At 44.8% G+C, this 20,575-nt stretch overlaps 3 protein-coding genes across 7 annotated transcripts; 2 read left to right on the top strand and 1 right to left on the bottom strand.

The window, feature by feature from the left end:
* Nucleotides 1-164: 164 nt before the first annotated feature.
* On the bottom strand, nt 165-20,555 carry babam1 (BRISC and BRCA1 A complex member 1). 5 transcript variants are annotated; one of them, XM_049717555.2, is made up of 11 exons: nt 20,422-20,555; nt 12,928-13,047; nt 9,714-9,773; nt 2,402-2,832; nt 2,198-2,256; nt 1,992-2,112; nt 1,735-1,813; nt 1,630-1,654; nt 1,425-1,554; nt 1,186-1,272; nt 165-1,111 (listed from the first exon to the last, which is right to left on the bottom strand). In XM_049717555.2, the coding sequence occupies exons 4-11, from the start codon at nt 2,819-2,821 to the stop codon at nt 911-913; spliced, it is 1,122 nt and encodes a 373-aa protein (XP_049573512.1). In that variant the 5' UTR covers nt 2,822-2,832; nt 9,714-9,773; nt 12,928-13,047; nt 20,422-20,555; the 3' UTR covers nt 165-910. The 5 variants fall into 5 exon arrangements, with proteins under 5 accessions (XP_049573512.1, XP_049573502.1, XP_049573495.1 ...); XM_049717545.1 differs by lacking the exon at nt 20,422-20,555 and adding an exon at nt 15,396-15,544; XM_049717538.1 differs by lacking the exons at nt 9,714-9,773; nt 12,928-13,047; nt 20,422-20,555 and adding an exon at nt 3,151-3,298.
* ushbp1 (Usher syndrome 1C binding protein 1) lies at nt 3,498-7,906 on the top strand. Its single transcript, XM_049717501.2, has 14 exons — nt 3,498-3,705; nt 4,501-4,703; nt 4,811-4,947; nt 5,131-5,294; nt 5,370-5,525; nt 5,640-5,869; nt 5,946-6,086; nt 6,163-6,242; nt 6,301-6,430; nt 6,493-6,709; nt 6,788-6,946; nt 7,311-7,408; nt 7,482-7,595; nt 7,666-7,906. The coding sequence occupies exons 1-14, from the start codon at nt 3,700-3,702 to the stop codon at nt 7,829-7,831; spliced, it is 2,001 nt and encodes a 666-aa protein (XP_049573458.1). The 5' UTR covers nt 3,498-3,699; the 3' UTR covers nt 7,832-7,906.
* On the top strand, nt 13,939-19,852 carry LOC125966929 (nuclear receptor subfamily 2 group F member 6). Its single transcript, XM_049717537.2, has 5 exons — nt 13,939-15,595; nt 16,082-16,176; nt 17,523-17,860; nt 17,926-18,172; nt 18,272-19,852. Exons 1-5 carry the CDS (start codon nt 15,327-15,329, stop codon nt 18,544-18,546), a joined length of 1,224 nt encoding a protein of 407 aa, XP_049573494.1. The 5' UTR covers nt 13,939-15,326; the 3' UTR covers nt 18,547-19,852.
* Nucleotides 20,556-20,575: the final 20 nt, after the last annotated feature.

Genomic DNA, 20,575 nt, shown 5'->3' with positions numbered 1-20,575 from the left:
TTTATACTTGGGATCCCTCTGTCAGAATCCAGTCACTGAGCATCTTTTAAAAATCTGCATTTATGATTTTTTTTGCAGTTGTAATAGCCCAAAGCCATTAGAAGAACCCAGTTAGTCTTTTGACCCCCCCCTCACAAACATCAAAAATCATTAAAGACTCTCAGTGATGTAATAGAATTTCTGTTAATGATGTTGCATTGCTTTGCCCCTCCCCAAATTCCCCAGACGAACAAAATAAGAAAACAGCATATCCTGTCCCAAGCAAGTACGGAAAGGAGTCGTGGCAGCGGAGGAGTAAAGGAATGAAAACAATGGGGAGCTGTCATTCTTCAGGGATGAGCGGATAACCAATTCTCCCAGCAGTAGTGGCTGGGCCCTCCCGCACCGCACACACGCTCTTATCAGCAGCCGTGACGTGAGGACCCGCCGACACTGGAAAAAGGGGAAAGGTCTTTCTGGGCCCCGAGCTTTCCTGCTCCCCATTGTCTCGCTAACAACATGCCGTCAACGGGGAAAACCTCAATTATGAAGGCTTGAGTGACAGAAAGTGAAGAACTATCACAAGTGGAGACTGATGCTGGATTAAAAACAGGAAACTTTGTGCTGGAGGGATAAGAAAGAAACAACTGCTTTAGATAAGTAACAGGAGACGTCTTTAGAACCTAAGTCATATTCACGCCAGAAGTGGATAAGTGAAATCATTCATTAAGATAATGATTCAGTCCATTGTTCTACCAGCAGGCATGAGGGAGAAAACCAAGATAAATGTGGATATTGCGGCCCTGCGGACTGGAGTCGGGCATTTCTACTCGAATTTCCAGGAGAAACGCTGCCACCTTCTGACGACTTGACAACTATATACAGGGCAAGAATTTAATTCAAGAGCAGAGTATACTGTATTTGATTTCTTCTAGACGGTGGCCTCAATATCCTGGGCTTCATCTCCATCCAGGAGGCTGTAGGACGCGTGGCTCTGGAAAGGCCTCTGCAGAGGGTGAGCGAGAAGTTTGGCCATGCAATTGTGCAGCTCGATGGCAGGGCCGCTCAAGGGAACCTCGAAGCGATAGCACATGTCCTTTGAGTCCAGGTTGCAGAAAGATGTATAGTTGTCCTGGAGATAGAAAACGCAACACTTGTTGCTTGGGTGATGTAAAGTGTCAAATTGGAGAAAGTCTCTCCTCTCACCCGCCAGCTTGTATCCTCGCCGTGCTCTTCGGCACCATTGTGGAGGTAGACCACGTCGAAGAAAAAATAGGGAGATTGTAGCATTTTCTAAAGGTCACAACAAGAAATAAACGTGTTGTGGCCTCACTCAAACTGCCAGCTCTTAAAAGTCAAATTGTTGCAGTCATTACAAATGAGATACTGCCCCCCTGTGGATGCTCAACGTAAATGCAAATGGCAAGCATCTCGGTGTTACTTACACTGACCGCCTCAGAGGGGTTGAGCTGAAGCTGTCCGGCATGGCGGCTGTAAATAAGTACGGTCCGCACCACGTATGGAGGCGGCACCGTCTGAACATTCTCCATTGATGGCAGCTCGATCTTCTGTCGACTGTTCAACCGACAAGCCTATCTTAGTAAAATCATCATCATGCAGATTTATTTGAAGTGTTATGATAGTGCTTACATGACACTGAGAAGATCTTCCAGGTCTGAGGAGGAGGAGTTAAGGCTACAACTAAAAAATGACTTATTTAAATGGTACCTGAAAGGACAGGGAATGGAAGGATACTGAAAGGCTCGCACACGTTGGTGTCCAGGTCATACAGACAGCTGCATAGTTCTCGAGGGTCTGAAGTGAAGCCTGAGAGCTGAGATCAAGTGGAACATTTTGTAAAACAGACATCCCCAACTACAGGGATCATTTTAACTTTTTTTTTGTATCACAAAAAGCAGCTATTTGTACAAGAGTGTGTAGACTTTTTATAGTCACTTTATATGGAGCTTGCATTGGAGGTTACATGAATCCTGTAAGTGTCCCTGACTCACCCACAGAGCATCATCATTAACCACCACCAGAGCAAATTCGTGCCGCTTATCAATCTTGTGCTTTGTCCTGACAAACATCTCGATCATCTTCTGGGAGATGTTCAGGGCGTTTGTTTTAGATCTGGAGGGAAAGATGAACAAAAACAAAAAATACTATAATATTCATTGGGGTGAGGAACATTTAGATTAGAACAACAGCAGCATACCCATTAAAAGACTCCAGCTTGGGTAAACACATCTCTTCAGAGAGGTCCAGGCAGATGATCTGTAGGGAGGACAACACCAACACATAATTATTTGAAATATTGAACAATCTTTCCAACAAGAAAATCTATATCAATATTACTCATCCCCAACCCATTTCCAATTTAACATTTCTCAGAATATGTCAACCCTTAATGTCAACCTACCACTTTCTCTGGACAGTTGACACGAGGAACTCGGATTTGGTATTCTGCTGGTGGGGGGACAGCGGTTGTCATTGTGGGCTGTTGTGGCGTGCCCTTGGGCCGATCCTTGCATGCAGCTGCCAAAGCATGTTGGACGGCGGTGGCGGGAGTTGTGCCGGCAACAGGGGTGACGGTCTGAGCCACAGCCGTAGAGATGATCGTAGTGGTGGAAGTCGGAGGACTGTCGCTGGTCGAGGCCTCGCCCTCCCCTTCGACACGACTCCCCACGGCAGGTTGCGATAAAGTGGGATTCCCTCCGCCTCCGAGGCTACCTGTGCTGCTCCGACGGTCTTCCGCACCTTCGGGGTTGGAGCGGGTTCGTGGTCTCAGCTCCACCAGACGCTGCTCACCATCCGCAGGGCCAGGCTCGGGCGTCTCCATGGATACACCGGCTGCTGAGTTCAGTACAAGACTTTAGTGGGATGCCAGATGAGAGTTGAACCATCTGCTTCTTTGCTACAGTGCTTGTCTTCATCAATAATCAGCATGTTGTTGAATCATATCACTGTTGCTATTTCGTGGACTGCTGTAGTGTGAAATACGTGGTAGCAAAAAAAAAAAATACACATCAAATTCATTTCGTGATATTTTTTGGATGACAGCGCATTAGCAAAAATGAGCAGTTAGCATTAGCTAGGCTCAATGGGAATTTTAAAGAGCAACCTACTCCGTGCGAAAAGACGTAGGATTCAAGTAAGGAGTAGACCTACCAAATGAATGGCTTTGTTAGTTCTCAGACCCAAACACCTTAAAACTCATTGAAAGTAGACGAATGTATAGCCAAGCAGCTAGCGTTTGTTTTGAACTTACGTACAGGAAATAACAAAGGCGACTGCTGGGCATTGTGGGTAATGTAGTTTCGTACAAACTACACGCACGCACAACCGCTCGCTTGCACGCGCATGCGCGCGCACGCACACACGCCCGCGCACGTTTCCTAAAACATGAACAACATAATTCAGAACTATAATAAACTCATACTTAATATGCACCAATCCTGCGTTCACATCAATTTTCATAGCCTGCTATTTTAAAAGCATGAAATGTAAGAATGGACAAAACAGGAAGGGCCACAAAGTGACGAGGAATGGGTGGGGATGACTTTCCACTTACTTCATTCATCATACTAAATACTGGCTGGCAGATATGCAGAGTGGAGCTGAAGTTCTAATGAACATTTAACTGCATAAAATCATATTCGGTGTGTTTTGCAGTGGGAAGAGGACATCTACCGCTGATATTTGCCCCAACTGTCAAGTATGGAGGTAGGTTCAGTATTAGTTTTTAAAATGTGACGTGGTGTTATTTTGGTCAATGACGTAATATGTTTTAGCAGCTATGGAAACGTTGTAATACTGTTCATTCACTGAGAAAACAACATTCAATGTAGAAGAATGAAGAGAGTATGAAAGACTGCAGCAATAAACCTAATAAATCCTATATTCATGTTATGCTATTACAGTATGATTACTGCAGCAGAAAAATTGCACTTGATATTTCATTTTCACACTTATAATGTACACAAACATGAATACACTGCATGAAAACATGTTAGGTCTTGGAATTCCATCCAGTGGATATTTGGGATAGTCACGCAGAACAGGAATGTATCCCTATTGTTCTCTGTCTGGATGTATTTGTTTGGAGGAATTCAAATATGTCACCAGAAGTTTCTGCAAAATCAAATATTCCTTTTACCCAACACATTCATTAGTAAGACATTTGAGCCTAACTGTTGCTAGAATACTCTACTTGTACTAGATGGACAACAGGATTGTCAGTGATTTTCGTGCAAAGTTGTTTGATGCAAAATTATTTGTACAGGCAGGAAGTTTCATGCAGGATGTTTTAGTTCCCCCCCCCCTTTTCCGCAGCTCAAAACAATAGGTGCCAAAAACCCATCTATTTTGCGAGCACATCAGATTTCATCTCAAAAAGTCATTAAAAGCCTTTTAAATGAGACATTCCTTAATAATAAAGTTAGTTGTCTGTACCTCGTAACTTTGCATTTCCAACATTAAAATGGGACATATTAAAAAGTCAAGCACATGCTTTTGCAGCAGTTTCGCTTGGTCCGGTGTAACAGCTTGGATACGGCGTCTGGCAGCGGCAAGGAGCCGAGGATGCCTTTGGACCACAGGGGCCTTTACCCTGAGCTGGAGCCTTCACCGGCAGAACTGGCTCAATGTGAAGCTGAAGTGGGCACGCTGCTCAGCATCATCGCTGAAGTCAACAAAAAGATGGGCTCGCTCAAGGCACCCGGGTACTGTCAATGCCACAATTGCTCATCAAAAAGCCAAACTGTGGCTGGGTTCTGGTTCTTGGACCTGGATTGGGCACCTCTGATACTAGTGCTCTTGTGTTCTGCAGTGAACCAGATGATCTGAGACCACCAAGACCATCCAGTCCTCTTTTTCCTGACCTGCTTTCACACAGACTAGTGAGAAGCATTCCCGAGAATATCACCACGTCTGATGTCAAATGTAGACCTTCACTGCCTTATCGAGGTTTCACTTATTTATTTAAATACATTTAAATACAAAATTAATTAAAAATAAATTTATTCATTCTTGTCCTGTATGGACAACAAAAGTAACGTTATTTTTTGGAATAAATTCTGACAATAATGAGAAATATTAATTTTGCATTAAAAAAATGGACTAATCACAATTTCACACTAATTCCTCTAGGGGGCAGTAGTGTGATGTGGGCAGAACTGAAAGGTGCTCTGACTGCTGTGGAGGACTCAATCAACTACAGACGGTCCTGGGCGGCCCCCATCACATCCTCCGAGCTAGAAAAACCCAAAGAGCATCTAAGAGCAGCTCAGGATAGCTGGGCCAAGGCCACAAAGGTGCTGACACAGCAACAAATGCTAATAATCATGTGCACTCATCTATCGGCAATTTGGGTCTTCTGGCCCCTGCAGATTTTGGAAGAGATGGAAAAGGAATTTGGGATTGCTTGCCCATCGGATGTGGGTAGGGAAACATTCCAGGAGGTAGTCATGGAAAAGCAGGCTCCAATGGTGGAACTGCAGAGAGCACACAGCATCAACCAGGTGGAGGAGGAGGAGAAGAGCAAGGTTGTTGTTTTTGTCATTTGTTTTCCCAGGAGTCGTAAAATGGTATTTTTTGTCATTTTTACGTGCTGACTCATTTTGATGTGGACATATGAAAATTCTTCTGTCTTCTACTAGGTTGGTCAGCAGAGGGCCTGGAGGTCAGCCATTTGCTCTCCTCCCTACAAATCTTCAGGCAGCGCAGACCGGATGTCCTCCTCCTTTCCAGGTTCTCCTTTACTCCTCAGGAGAGCTGCAGGAGGCTCGTTATCTTCAGGAGGTGACAGCTCCCCGCGGAGCTTTGTCACCTCAGGTAGTCCTTGTTCAAGCCCCAACGGCCTGGAGACTGAGATAGAACACTTGAATAGGTTGCTTTTACTTTGCTTCTTTCTTCTTTCCACCACTGCTGGCATCTAGATACCAAATGTTTTTGCTGTTCTCCAGGTACATTGAGAAGCTGAAGACCAAGAATGAGCGTCTGACTGTTGCTTTGGAGCGAAGGAGGTCAGAGTGTGAGCAGATCGGTATTACATTAAAGAGGCTGGAGGCCGAGTGCTCGACCGCGCACTTGGCTCTCCGATACTGGTACGCAAATAAAACACGCTTAGTCAGCATTGTAGCATCATATCAGAATTTTGCTGTGGTTTGTTGCTTTTATCAGCGAGGAGTGCGAAGAGGCTTACGGCCAACTTTTGTCGCTTTACGACGCTCAGAGGCAGCAATGCTTGACCAACGGAGCAGGTGATTGATTAACACTTTGTGCAGGTCTTGTGCGGAGAAAACTAACTGTCCTCAGCAGGGGTCAATAACGACCAGCAGACTAGCAGCAGTCCGTCGCTTCAGAAGAGGAAAATGTCAAGTGACAGTGAGGAGCTGTCCACCGCCTTCACTGATGTCACCAAGGAGATGGAAAGACACAAAATGCAGAGGTGATGTTTAAAAGCAATCCAAACCAATATTAGTAACTGTAATTTACAATTTGTAACTCCAGAACGCCCGAAGCGATCGATCGAGAAGTTGCGCTCCGTCAGCTGATTGAGCGGCTAAAAAGAGAGCGGGCGGCCATTTGCCTCCCGAAGCCACGGCCGCATCGAGAAAAAATCAGCCCAGAGTCTGCCATGAGAGTGGGACATTTATCCAAAGATAACAAGCCAGTGGAAAGCAAGCGAGATAAAACATCTCTGTTCCATGAGATGATCACAGCCAGGGTAAGAGGCAATGACATCATCAGATACATTTTAGTGCTCAGCAAAATGGTTGTAGCCTAAATTCGCTTTTTGGTTCAGGAGGAGATGTCGGATCTCCGTGCTCTGATCCGTCTGAAGGAGAAAGAGCTGAGGTGTCTGGAGTGGAGCGTGGTGGCCCAAAAAGCACAAGAAGCATCTGGAGCACGTATTCCCCAAGGCCTCAGAGAAAAGCCGGAGGACTGTAAGACTGAACAACAGGTAGGTGGGAGTGTACCAACGACAGCGCACCCAGAGTCAAGGTGAAGCGTACAAGAGGGAGCAGGACGTTGGTCTTTTGTGACAGAACCCGAATCAAATCTGGGTGTCCCACCCGGGAAATCATACATCTAGCTACCAAAGCAGACAATCCAATCCCTCCAGGCCGAGAAGGTTATTTTGGTCAAACAAGGTCTTTAGATTAGAGCTGCTCTTCACACCTCTGCCATTGTCAAAAAAGGACAAGGACATGGCAGAGTAGATCGTGACGGACAAAAGTTTTGGGACACAGATTTAGATCATTACAAGTCATAACCTTAATTATATTGTGAATGATCGAAAAGTAAATTTCTATTTCCCTTTTCAGAGACTCTGCGAGAATGCAGATAAAGTGTGTAGTGATGCTGATGTGTCTGGGCTCAGGTCCAGGCCCATATTGAAGGAACTGCAGGTGCTACTTCAGAGGTGAGCAAAAACAATAGCTGCCAATCAAGACTAGAATTGAAGCTCTGCACTTCATCTTCTCTTTGGCTTTTAGGGAACAAGCCCTGAAGAAGAGATTGGCCTTTGTTCATGACTCATTGAATGCATCGCTTCCCGAAAGCGCCTCCAACAGCGATGAGCACGTGGCACGGATTGCACAAGCTCACAGGTACCATATGTTTGTCTCCATTCCTGACCTTCACAAGTGATGCGTTAAAACAAAATCGTCATCATTCCAGTAAGGCCTTGAGCTCGTACAGACACATTCGCAGAAGATACAGGGAGCAAGTTTGGAAGCTGGAGCAGAAACTAGCAGCCATGATGGAAAGTCAGCACACGCACAACCAAACGTCCAAGGCAGCGGGAGAAGATTCAGAATGGAGGAGGGAAGAAACTGTTCTGTGATTCCAGTACGTGTCTGTCACTCCATGTTGTTTCCTTCAAGTTTGATTGTGTCTTATTAAATATATTTGAAACAAACTCCCGCATTGACCAGTCTAAATGTTGTGTGTGCATAACAGGAAGCACATCAGCACTAAGGGGGTAAGAAAAGATGCTAAATATAGCGACAGAGTTGCCACACTGAGCACTTTCTTGCTCTCCCCTAAGTAACGATGGTAACAGAAGCCTCTGTGTTTTCAACAAAAGTGACAAGAATCCGTTTTAAATTGAAAAATTCATTAAATTATGAAAAGATTTAAATCTATTAAATATCATTTTAAAATTGTACAAAATTTGAATAATTAAATAAATAAAAATAGCTTTCCTTTCGGCTCTCTATTATTACTCCTTTCTGTCCTTGCTTCCCACATTCAATCTCGCAAGTCATCTCTCAATCATCCCCCCCTGTGCCCCGCCCCACCCAAAAAGGTCAACCGCAGCTGTGGACCACGGTCATGAGGTTAAGGCAAAGGTTGAATGTCACGCCCACGGGGTCACAGCGATGCCTGGCTGTTGTGTTGCGCCTTGAATTGAGGCTTGACAGTGGCAGACGAGCTGGCGAGTCCCTGGCGCCCTGACTCTTGGCCAGCCCACCGTTTCCCGGGCAAAGGTCGCCGTAAAGGCCTCGTCTTTCCCGCTCCCCCCACACGTCCAGGTCACAGTCACTATTGTTATAATAGCTGCCATTAGAGCAGATGATCTCTTCCCGTTTTCCAAGCAGCATGTCCAACGTTTGAGTTCATCAAAGGTTTTTTTTTTTTAGATGACGCCACGGTCGTAACCTCCGCTTGACTCTTCTTGTATCAAAGACAGAGCATTGTGTGGAAACAATGGGTTGACCTTTTATCATGAGCGGATAGACGGTAAATTCATCCATACTGGCGTCACAGTAGCTCATTCTCTTCACTTTTGGAGAAATCAGCTGCGGTCAGACCAGCGGAGCAGTTGAACTGGTTTGGAAGGAGCTAAAGCAAAACAAAATGGAGCTTGGCTTCATCTTGTTTTTATGTGTATCTTTGCCAAATCATGAAAATAAATGTCAATGTATTTTAATTTTTTTTCTTGAAAACAACAAGACTATTACCTCAAACTTTGTGTTTGCAGAGCTTACAATGCGGGAACCTTGTGTGTAATTTATTCAGAGCGGACTGAATGTTTGTAAATGTTGGTCCAAAACGGTGGTGTACTGTGTGTAAATTTAGTTGTGGCAGCCATTTCTTCACATGCACTAGTCCCATAGGTCACTGTGACTTTTGCTGACGGCGTTATCTGGACACTTGAGTACTCTGTACACTTAGCTCTTCCTCTCTGGCTCTCACTCGTGTTTACTTTGTTCCAACAACTCTCACCAGATGAGGGAGCAGGCCTTCGTTGTTGTGTCACGTTTTATGATTTTAACATACCTGAAAATGTTATTATTAATTAATTTTTTTAATTATATACATGTTTTATTATATATACATTTTTTTATTATTATTATTATTATTAATGACAATAATAATAATAGTTATTATTACGCTCTAAACGCATTGTTAAACATATTGTGTTGCGAAATCACTACCTTCCCTCAAACTGTACAGCAGCAATTTATTCCGGTAGCAGACAGCCTGGACGGTTGCAGATTTTCAGTGCCTGGGATTTATACCCAACGACAGAAGCTGTCACTCAGCGTTACATGGTTTTCCGTCTCACTCTCCAACGCACGCAAGGGTGCAGTGACTCAGAGGTTTTAGGTCAATTCATTTACTCGGCGTCCTTTCCTCATTTTAATATGCTGTAATCCGTGCAAAAGGGATCACAGGTGGTGGCCTCACCCTTTCTCCTTCCTCTAAAGCCATGAGCTCACCTGTCACAGCTCCGTAGTCACTTCTCCTTCTCTCTCCACTGATCTCCACTGAGCTGATACCTGCAAGCCAATGGAGAGGTCAGTGAGGTGATGGAGAGCAGGGCAAAGCATTTCAACTCAATCAAATACGCTTTGACGTTCGTTCGGCCACATTAATGCAACACGCACGGGCTGCTGACAATATTTGTCCCGAGTAAATAATCCTCATCTCATCCCAAGCGATTTGAAAGAATATTATGTTCAGCCCAACCATACTGATGATTTTGTCAATAGCTTCTGTTGATATCAGGGCCAGAGTTTTTAATTTAATCGTCATTTTTAATTGTAATATTCCTAATTGCTTTCAGTAGTAGCATAGTGTATGTTATTATTTACAATAAATAAATTCAATTATTTACTCAGATATACATTTTAAAAACAGTGACAAAAATGAATTAATAGATATTAATGACATTAAAGCTCAATAGCAAATATTACACAAATACTCAATGCTTTTTTTGTGAACTGTTTTATATGAGTAAGAGGAAACACATTTAAAACAAACATAAGATCAACAGACGAGATGAGCTAATGAGGTTACTTGGCAGCTTGTGGTCGGCCGTTAGATTACTGCACTAAGGTGTTTACGGAAGAAAGACAGCAAGGGGCGGGGCTTCCCACTAATCCTGTTTGAGCATTTGAGTCATCTTCACTGAGCAGATTAAGTTCATAGTATAGCCCTAAGAGCCTTTATTTGACCTCGATAGCCAGCGTCTAGGACACACTGACACTGACAGAGCAGCTTGGACAAAGATTTACAAAAGCGTCAAGTCAAAATGTTATGGCTGCTCTGAGTGTTAAGATAATGACCTGATGCCAAAAAAATGACTTCTTCGATGTACTCACAAAAACAAGTCGAGCACTTTAAATGAACTGTCAACGATTCTTTTGAAGATAAATCAATCACTGTTGTTTGTGTGCTTTTCATCTGAGACGAGATACGCTTCAGACTTGACGATCAGATATGACATTTTTCCTATTTTTTACAATCCCCATCTGATGGAGTACTATTCTGCAACGTCTGCCATCTAGTGGTGAACTCTGTCATTACAACTTAAAACAAATCTTTAGAATTATCCCAAAATAATCAAAGGGGCCACTCGCTCCTTCGGGCTACCGCTTGGCTCATCTTGGGGCGGTGCATCCCCACCAAAGACACAATTTGCTGACAAAACAAATCCAGCCAATCGTGCAAATCCACGCACAATGACTAGATACCTTGTTCACAGCCATTGCAAGACAGCTCATTTGAATGACAAGGCCACACACCAAATGGTAACTTTCCCACCATCTCTTGCCAGCACGCTATTGATCGGATGCCGTGTGTTGCTCCGCGCTCACACGAGCAGATGTTTTCCTTTAGCAGGTTCTTTTGCCCTGTTTATTCTCAATTGCTCTGTCATTCGCTCCAGGTCAAAGGCCCCTGTTGGGGGGGGCAGAGAGAGAGAGCGAGAGAGAGAGAAAGAGAGAGAGGTTGCTCTTTGGGCCAAAGTTCTTTGGGCTAATGAGGAAGGAACAGGGAGTCATGTGCTTTTCCTCGCACACTTAAAATGTTATAGGTCAAACTCTTTCAACAGATAGTCATACTTGTATCCATAAATACACTAAATGACAACCGCTCAAATGATTATACTATGTTACTTTTTAATAAATTCAAAGGTGACTTTATGAGAGTGTATAGACAATTAGATGTTGATCACATGCTATTCGGCCTCAACTCCACCCCAAAACAAAAGAACACGCGCTTCCTGGCTCACTGCTTCATTGCCACATGTTGACCTCTGCTCTCCTAACCTTGCTCACCCGAGGGTTTGAACATACACACATACACGCGCATGCAAAGCTAGCATGTGCAAATGTTTTCAGACTCATCAAAGGCACTTTTGTGTTCTGTTGTCGAGATAATTCAAGTGACCGCAATGGAGCATGTCCGACTCCCCGCAGGCCTTGGACTGGTTAAACCTGTGCAGTATATATCGATAATATACAACCAGTGTGTGTGTGTGTGTTTGTGTTGTGCAGAACTCAGGTAAGTGTTGCCTGCTGCCATTTTGTGGACTCCTAACTGTGTTAAGAATGTGCCGCCGCCGCAGAAGTGGACTTCACGCTGAGAGCAGCTGCATTCTTGACCCCGAGGTTCAAAGAGCACACACCAAATGCCATTCTTGCCTCCACTGCATTATCCATTATCCAACAAACAGTAAAGAGACCAGCATAGTTAATACTATCTTTTTGTGTGTAATCTTACATGACACACCTGGACAACACCACCATGACGCCAATGGTCCAACGATCAAGCAAAATGTCATCATTTTGCCTCCCTAATGATCAAAGTCAACAGAGGCCAGATTCTGGGACGTCGTTGAAAGATTATCCTCGGTGATTATCCTGTGGTGTGTAATGTGTTAAGAGTGATTACTCCTCCCTAATCTGCCTGGAAAACAGTTGGGGGCAAGCAAATACAAATGTTAAACAGTTCAACTTTTCCACTGGCAAATGTGCAATCAACACCGTTTCCGTTTGCCAAGCACAAATAGAGAAGCAACTGGTTGTGTTTTGTTTTGTCTCTTGAGTTATGCTTGCATTACTGCCAGTTTGTGATGTGTTCTGTTATCTTGTGACTTTATTGTATTTGTGCTTTGTTAAAGCAAAAACTTATGTGTACCTCAGGGGGTCCACAAATCACACACACAAATTTATACACCAGAACTTTTTTTAGAGAAAATGCTGATAAAAATTCTTTAAAAATTAAATGTCTAAAAATGTTGAAATGTAGAAATACCCCAAAATCATTTATCTGGCCTGTCCCCTGAGTGGCTCCAGGCATATTTCAGGGGAGGCAGTGCCCCTTCTGTCCCCCCCTCCCCTCACCTAGCTCCGCCAGTGGCTACGCTCAATATGTACACAGTCAGTGTTTATCCATTACACTTCACATTGTAAGAGTGCTAAGAAGATTTTTAAAATCAGTAGGAGGAGCCGAACAGCCATTTAAGTGAATAAACATGAATTGAATCTTTTTGCATTGTGTGTGTGTACAGTCCAGCATGCCTGATAGAGAGCCGCTTAAAAGACAGTACTAATTCAGTTTGCAGCTTAGCTCGGCCCCTGATACACCAAACAAAAGGGCTAGCCATGCACAATGAGTCTGGCTGTGACAGATGTAGGTTAAAGTTACCTTATGTGCTCTGTCCAAGTGCACCGTGTTTTGACAGCTTTACTTTTGATGAGAGTTGCTCCTCTCAGGCAAAGACGATGGCGAGGGAGGGAAAACATTTTCTCCATTCCGGTGACATTCCTGCACAAGCATGTGATGAGAAAACCTTTTTGAAGCAGTCATAAATATTTCAGCATTTTTTTTTTTTTTTTTTTAGGGGAGGGGTCAATGGGTTAGCCTGGTAGCGTTGTTGGGGCAGGGTGGGACCCATCAAATTTAACAACGTTGCCAACCTTGACCATGACTTGGATGAGATGTGAAGAAATTGATTGTAGAAAGCACATTGGTAATATTTGTTGATATTGAGATGGTAAGTTGAAAATGACTCAGGCTAACGTCATCAGGCTAACGATTTGCAACTTTATTGCCCTCATTTGACTCTTGACATGAAAGATGCCCCCAAAAAAATTTCTGAACTACCGCCAAGATGACAAATATTTTAATGAAATGACTACTTTCCTTTCTTAAGTCACCTAATATGCTTTGATTTGTATTCTTTCTGACCTATTCCTTTTTTCTTCCTATTTGTTTCTTAAAGTAAAATGATTTATGTGACAACACACGAGAAACTCGTGACCAGCGGGTGTCCGTGTGGTGGTGGTGGTGGTGGTGTGTCTTCCAGCCTCCTCGTCGTACGAGTGAGTGTGAGGAGCAGGTGTGAAAAGGGGCCGCGGCCTTATCATATAACCTTTTCACAAGTCGCACTACAACAACAACAGGCCCTCCCTCCCTGATATTATTGGGTCAACAATGTCGCAGGAAGTTCGGAGGATTAGAGTGGAGTGGGGAACATGAGTAAGGGTAGCATACGCTCCATGTGACATTCGGCCCCCCCCCTCCTCCTCTTTGTCTTGTGGCAGTGTTGGGGTTAACTCCTCCTGCTCTCTCCATGGCCCGAGGTCAGGGGGGAAACAGGCAGCCAGTCAGGCATTCTTTCTCTATGACTATGTGTGTGCGGCGGCGGCAGCGGCGGCGCTGTGTGTGTGCGCCGTGGCCCACTCTGTGCTCTTTGACTCTGTTGGCCTTATAAGGCATCTGGCGTCATGGCAACGGCAGGGCTTGAATAGCAGTGTCAAATCCCTGAGCACACAGACACACGCTAACTCTCCCTAAAGGGGGAGATCGAGCCGGGAGAAGCGGAGAGAGGCTGACGTGAAGCTGAGAGGCAGCCGGGCCGGCCGGGTCCGCTTCACCGAAAGACTCCGTTCCGTCCGTGATCGGCTTTTTCCTGCTTCTTGGGCTAATTTATTCCTATTGGAGGAGGAGGACGACAGAGTGCAACAGTACACCCTGACTCCCTGGCAGGGAATGTGAAGAGGTTCTGGCCTCTGCGTGTAACTGCTGGATGGACAGTGACTTAACAAGGCAGAGAAGAAAAAAAGTGTCTCACGGGAGGTCGACTTTGTTTTTGCCTCTTTTTTTTTGTATTTGTCTTGTGACATTTGAGCCTTTGCAGCAGAGTTGGAGGCGCACAAAGAAAACAGAAGTCAACTTCAGAGAAGGGGACTAATGAATTTAGTTGCCGCAGAAACCACAGAGGCATTTTTCCAGGAGAAAGAGGGAGTGTGTTGTCTTCCTCAGACCTCTCTGGTTTGAATAGAACGCCTGAAGCCAGTGTCAGCATTTTTATGGATATATATATTTTTTTTTTGCATCACTTTAAGGTCACAAAGTTTCTGAGTGGATGAACATTTCTTCCCCCCCTTCATCGGTGTCACCTCTGCCTCGACAAGTCAAGAGTTGAGTCTGGACTCGAGCTGGCCCAAGATCAGCAGATAACACCCCAGCACTGCACGGGAACTGGTTGGACGAGTTTAGAAGTTGGAGCAGAGGGCAGGGTAGTTTAACCCTGCCTCAAGGAGAGCACTGTTTTATTTTTCTCCCACTTGTCCTTTTGCAAGAAAGCAGTCACGCATAGAGCGGCAGAGTGACTGTAGCTGAGTTTGTTCTTCTTCTCCGAGGGGGGAAAGAACGTCTGTGAATGAAAGTGGAGACCAGAATAGGAGACAAAGTGTAATTTATTGTTTCCTGGGTTTGAGAAGGCTGCACCCTTTTTTTTCTTCTGCCTGAACTCTGAACCGCTCAGTGTGTGTGTGTAAAGTTTTCTCAGGAACCATTGATTGGAGGTCAGGGCAGCATAAACAAGAGCAAAAGGCAAGAACAGAGGGAGCAGCCAGATTAAGGACCAGAGTGCACCAGGGAAGATCGCCGGGTCAATCCAAACAGACGACAAGGAGGGAAAGGTCATCGCAGAGACAACTTTTCATCCTTTTGCTACCTTGGAGATCAAACTGGAGCCAGCCCATTGCCCCTTTTGTGACATAAAAGCGGAGCGGGTCAGCGTATGATCCAAGGCGGCTATGGCCATGGTAAGCGGGGGATGGGGCAACCCCAACGGGGACGCCATGGGACTTGAGGAGAAGGTATACCTGCGGCGGGAGGAGGAGGAGGCTTCGCCCCTCGCCGGAAGCAGCGACGTGGACGTCGCCGATGAGGACAAGGCCTGCGTGCTGGATTGCGTGGTGTGCGGCGACAAGTCCAGCGGGAAACACTACGGCGTGTTCACGTGCGAAGGCTGCAAGAGCTTCTTCAAAAGGAGCATCCGACGTAACCTCAACTACTCCTGCAGGTAATTAGCCGGAAGCGTATTTGTCTGAGTGGAGCGTTTCTATATTTAGAAAGTTCCTGGAAACGGAAATAAAAAATTGAAGGTCAGCCGTATGCTTCTGAAGGTCACAAAGTGGTGCAAACTCTTTGCTCTTTTGGGGGGAGTTCTCCGTCATATATTCCTTTTCTGGTAATAATACGCTAACCCTGAAAGGAATGTGTCTTTTTAATCGGCATGTCATATCCAGGGCTGAAAGGAATGTTGCCGGGGCTCGTCTGCCGCACAAGGCGACACAAGGGCGTGTTGGCTTGATGATTTACAAAGGTCACAGCCTTGAAGAGCTATTCAGACACGCCAGCTCACACTTTTCTCTCATCAGAGAGGCCGTGAGAGGCGGCAGCAGGGTGGGGGGGTGGGGGGTGGGAAGGGAAAACATGTGAATACAAAGTGCTTATTGGAAAAACACTGTGTTGGAAGATTTTCATCACCTCACATTTGGGTTTGCAGATCAAACCGAGAATGCCAAATCGACCAGCACCATCGCAACCAGTGCCAGTACTGTCGACTCAAGAAATGTTTCCATGTTGGCATGCGCAAAGAAGGTGAGATCAATACGCAATACAGGTTAGCGGGTCATTCTGCACGTCACACTAAATGGCTAATTACAATGCTTGATCAGTTAGGCTGAAACCAAACTAAATGATGATTAATAGAAGACTATAAAACTGGGCTTTAAAATAGTCATGAAATGTGGTATTTCTTACGTAAGCAAAATGATGTGCCGACGGAAGAGGAAAATGTGACTAACTTCAATCTTAGAACCTTCAAAGCCCCAGAAATGCTTCTGTGCTCTTCCCCATATTTGTGCCTCAGTAAAATCCCACTTGGAGGCCTGCAGACAACAAACAACACCACCAAAACTAATTTATCGAATGGGGTTACATGAACGGGGGACTGTCCCTGATGCGCGACAATTTCTGCCTGGAGTGGATTGGCCGCACGGAAGGTCTCCCGAACTTCCAGATGGCCACCACGCCGCTGGCTACAGATCCAGTAGATAGGTTTCTTTTTCTTTACCTGCTAACAATGAGAGCAAGCAGTGACATTTGCCAGTGACCCGAGCGGAATATTTATACTGTCAACTGAAGGCATGTTTTTACCGCGGTGTTGAACTCTGGCAGCTGCTGATGATCTGTGATAAGCGGGTCACCAGACCATTTGAATAACACGGAAAAAGCGGCTGATCGGAAAATAAAAAACAATATTTGAACAGGCACACGGGAAAAACAAAATCACCCAAGGAAACTTAAATATTCATATGTGACTACTTTCATTTTTTGAACTTTACCAATTGTCATGTTAAAGTCTATTGATGTGTGATTGGAGTTTCCAGTTCTGATCTATGGTCTCTAATGCTCACATGTAACAGAGGTTATATTAGGCCTGCTTGGTAATGACTGAGTGAGGCAGTGGTGACGCACGCCGTAGCTGTTTCCACACTACCTGGAATTGTGGAGCTCAACTTTGGCTCAGTAAAAGTAGCATTAACTTTTGAGGTGATTATATCCCACTGCTGGATGAATTGGAGAGATTATTTCAAACATAGCCAGCAAGTCTTGGGCGCTGCTAGATGTGTTCTTTTAGCGCTTCTATTATGGCCATGGCATATATACAGTATGACTGGAAGGTCATTCAGGGGAGTGGAAACTCCTGCCAAGGCTGAACTCTCAAGTGCTGTGGACAAAAAAATAAATAAATCATGGACTGTTTGTCCATCTGGAGGATTATCAAAAGTGGATTCTGGAAAGTGGACTGTTCAATATATGTTAATGAATATATTTTTCAAATCTTTATGAGAATGTTCAGGATATTTTTTTTACTTAGCACATATTTCTTAATAGGAAAAGTACAGCCACCATGTTTAGCAAATTTGCCCGTGTCCCCGCAGCTGTCCAGAGGGGTCGCATCCCACCTTCCCACTCAGGTATCAGTCCCAATTCCCAACGGGCCGGCGGAGCGGGAGGCGTGTTGCCCAATCACCTCGGGGCAGACTACTTCAACGGGCAGCCGGTGTCGGAGCTCATCTCCCAGCTGCTTCGGGCCGAGCCGTACCCTCACAGCCGCTACGGGACCCCGTATGGCCAGGCGCAGATGGGAGCTTCTGCAAGCGGAGCCTCCGTCATGGGCATTGACAGCATCTGCGAGCTAGCTGCCCGCCTCCTCTTCAGCACCATCGAGTGGGCCAGAAACATCCCGTACTTCCCAGAGCTGCCAGTTTCGGAGCAGGTCAGTCAAGGGTGGTGAACGCGTTGACATTGCGCTGGCTCAAACACCTGACCTGATTCCTCCAGGTGGCGCTGCTGAGGCTGAGCTGGAGCGAACTTTTCATTCTCAACGCAGCCCAGTCTGCTTTGCCACTCCACATGGCCCCCCTGCTGGCAGCGGCCGGCTTCCACTCGTCCCCAATGTCTGCCGAGAGGGTGGTGTCCTTCATGGACCAGGTCAGGATCTTCCAAGAGCAAGTGGACAAGCTCAACAGACTGCAAGTGGACACAGCTGAATACAGCTGCCTGAAAGCCATCGCTCTCTTTTCACCAGGTAAGTCATGTCACTGCATCTGAAGTGTTGTCACAGAGAAACAATCCCCCAAAAAAAGTCTTTATACCCAATAATGCAAGGTCCTTCCTCCTCTGTCAGATGCATGCGGTCTGAATGATCCAGCCCACGTAGAGTCCCTGCAGGAGAAGGCCCAGGTGGCGTTGACCGAGTACGAGAGGTTGCAGTACCCCAACCATCCCCAGCGCTTCGGCCGCTTGCTCCTGCGCTTGCCGGCTCTTCGTGCCGTGCCAGCCAACCTCATCTCGCAGCTCTTCTTCATGCGCCTGGTGGGCAAGACCCCCATCGAGACGCTGATCCGAGACATGCAGTTGTCGGGGAGCTCCATCAGCTGGCCCTACGCCCCGGGACCGTAGCCAACCTGCCGACACGCTGACAGTCGACGGGAGGATGCAGAGAACTTGAAAAGGCTGGAGAAGGCCAGGTCGTTTTATTTGCAGCACTTGCGTGTTTAGGCTCTGGCCTTCATCTGCGCTCTCTTAGTCTCATTCTGGACTACAACAATTAAAATGGAGATTTAGGCCATGAGCACATACTACCTCCCATATCATCCTTAATGTGACTGACTTTGATCCGTGTGTGTGTGTGAGTTTGTGTGAGTGTGTGTTGTCTGCTTTAAGCCCATATGAAGCCACAGCAACAGCACATCTACGCACATTAGCCCGTGTGGGTCTTTCTTCATGTTGTGCCGAATTCATCCGAGTTGTTACCAAATGTATTGTATCACCCAAGTCATGTTGTTGCAGTGCGTCCATCTATGGCGAGCCGCTCGATCATTTATTCGATATCCATCCAAATGTCCATCAACTAGTATGACAACTCTAACAAGGCAAAATTGTGCATTAGTTAGCAATTGTGTGCTACAGGTACGACTAAAGACATCAAATTATACTAGTCAACATCTACTGTTGTACTATAGTGTCATTCAGCTGTCAACTAGTGCACAAATTTGTCTCACATTTAACATGTACATTTTTAAATATTCTGCCAAAGTTGCCCTACTGGAGAAGAATTTCGAATAAATGCTCAAACAGCTTTCTAAAGTGTGTCACAATATTTGCTACATGAATATGCTCAGTTACTCTCTGAGGAAGTTGTGATTTGCTGCCCCCAAGTGGTCAAATCGCATAACATATATTTTGCAGAGAGTGGCTTTAAATGTAGCAAATGACACACAGATGTCTTCTTAGGTTTTACAAAGTTTATCTTAGTCTGACATTATTACCTCATGTTATTTTCTAAGTACAAAGATTGTATAGTGAACCATTAATGCGCAAAAAGTAAATTCAAAGGGATCAATGTCCATTTTCAGTTGTTTTCTCACAAAGGCACGCTTGTGCATTGATTTCTGGACACAATGTTGTTTGAGATGTATTTTAAGAAGGCGCCCATGAAAGGTACAACCCTTTTGTTTCTTTTGTTTAAGGATACAGGTAGTTTGTTTAGATTTTGGTTACCATACTGTATGTAAATCCAATGTCGGAAAGCAAACATGGCCTTACAGAAAGTGGTAGAAAATGATTACACAAGGCACTTATGCTACTAAAATGCTCACATTTGTTAATGCCACAAACAACCGAATGTTACTAAATGCAGATCAAATTAAATGTTTGACAGGCTATGTTTGCAGTACTAGAAATAAATGTATGCACATGCCAACCATTTAGGAAATTGTTTGATTTACTAATCAAAGTAATGCTAACTTTCAAAAAGCAGATGACTTTACTCCATACCTGCCACTAGAGGGCAGTGGAGATCCAGACCAGGTCTCAGTAACCTTATTGAAACTGAGAGCCACTTGGTACTAAAGTAACAAATTTGTAGTTTTTTAGCCGAGGTAGCCGCAAAATTTTCGATTGATTAAAAGATGTCAACAGCATAAGAATTGCCTATACAACCATACAAAATGAATCCTCTCACAATATTTATGAGCACGTCTTGTAAATAAGCATTGCAGTCACGTTAAGCAGTTAGCTAATGCTAGCGAGAAGCTAACGAATGCGTTTAACACATTATTGTGTTCCCCAAGAATAAAAGAGCACCTTCGATGCAATTCATCTGATAAAACTACTCAAAATACACCCAAAAGTGAAACCATAGAGTGCACAAAGGTAAAATCAGCAGAAAGACCGATGCTAATGATGCTAATGCTATGAAAACGAGGGTATCGTAGACACACAATAATATAAAAGTCAAATAGAGTTAATTATTTTTTGTCATCTCAAGCTTACAGCTTTACTGTTGTCCGTCGTTTCCATAGACTGAAGGAACTGAAGCCTCAATTAAACGAAGCACCGGAGCATTTCGATGTTTCCACTTCGGCATCCTTGAGTTGTTTGCTCTACAAAAGTCTCTCCTAGTAAAGATGGCGGATTTGAGAAACCG

The sequence above is a fragment of the Syngnathus scovelli genome, chromosome 10 (genome assembly GCF_024217435.2).
Source record: "Syngnathus scovelli strain Florida chromosome 10, RoL_Ssco_1.2, whole genome shotgun sequence".
Classification (NCBI taxonomy): domain Eukaryota; kingdom Metazoa; phylum Chordata; class Actinopteri; order Syngnathiformes; family Syngnathidae; genus Syngnathus; species Syngnathus scovelli.
Note: the sequence above shows the minus strand (reverse complement) of the source record. Positions and strands in the feature narration are given on the sequence as shown.

Excerpts from the sequence above, each read along its gene's own strand:
- babam1 (XM_049717555.2), bottom strand. The coding sequence starts at position 2,821 with ATGGAGACGCCCGAGCCTGGCCCTGCGGATGGTGAGCAGCGTCTGGTG. Across the intron at positions 1,555-1,629 it reads GAAGATCTTCTCAGTGTCAT|TCGACAGAAGATCGAGCTGC; the intron begins GTAAGCACTATC and ends TCGGTTGAACAG. Across the intron at positions 1,112-1,185 it reads GCGAGGATACAAGCTGGCGG|GACAACTATACATCTTTCTG; the intron begins GTGAGAGGAGAG and ends TTCTATCTCCAG.
- ushbp1 (XM_049717501.2), top strand. Across the intron at positions 4,948-5,130 it reads ACCTTCACTGCCTTATCGAG|GGGGCAGTAGTGTGATGTGG; the intron begins GTTTCACTTATT and ends TAATTCCTCTAG. Across the intron at positions 7,409-7,481 it reads CTGCAGGTGCTACTTCAGAG|GGAACAAGCCCTGAAGAAGA; the intron begins GTGAGCAAAAAC and ends TTTGGCTTTTAG.
- LOC125966929 (XM_049717537.2), top strand. The coding sequence starts at position 15,327 with ATGGCCATGGTAAGCGGGGGATGGGGCAACCCCAACGGGGACGCCATG. Across the intron at positions 17,861-17,925 it reads AGCTGCCAGTTTCGGAGCAG|GTGGCGCTGCTGAGGCTGAG; the intron begins GTCAGTCAAGGG and ends TGATTCCTCCAG. Across the intron at positions 18,173-18,271 it reads CATCGCTCTCTTTTCACCAG|ATGCATGCGGTCTGAATGAT; the intron begins GTAAGTCATGTC and ends CTCCTCTGTCAG.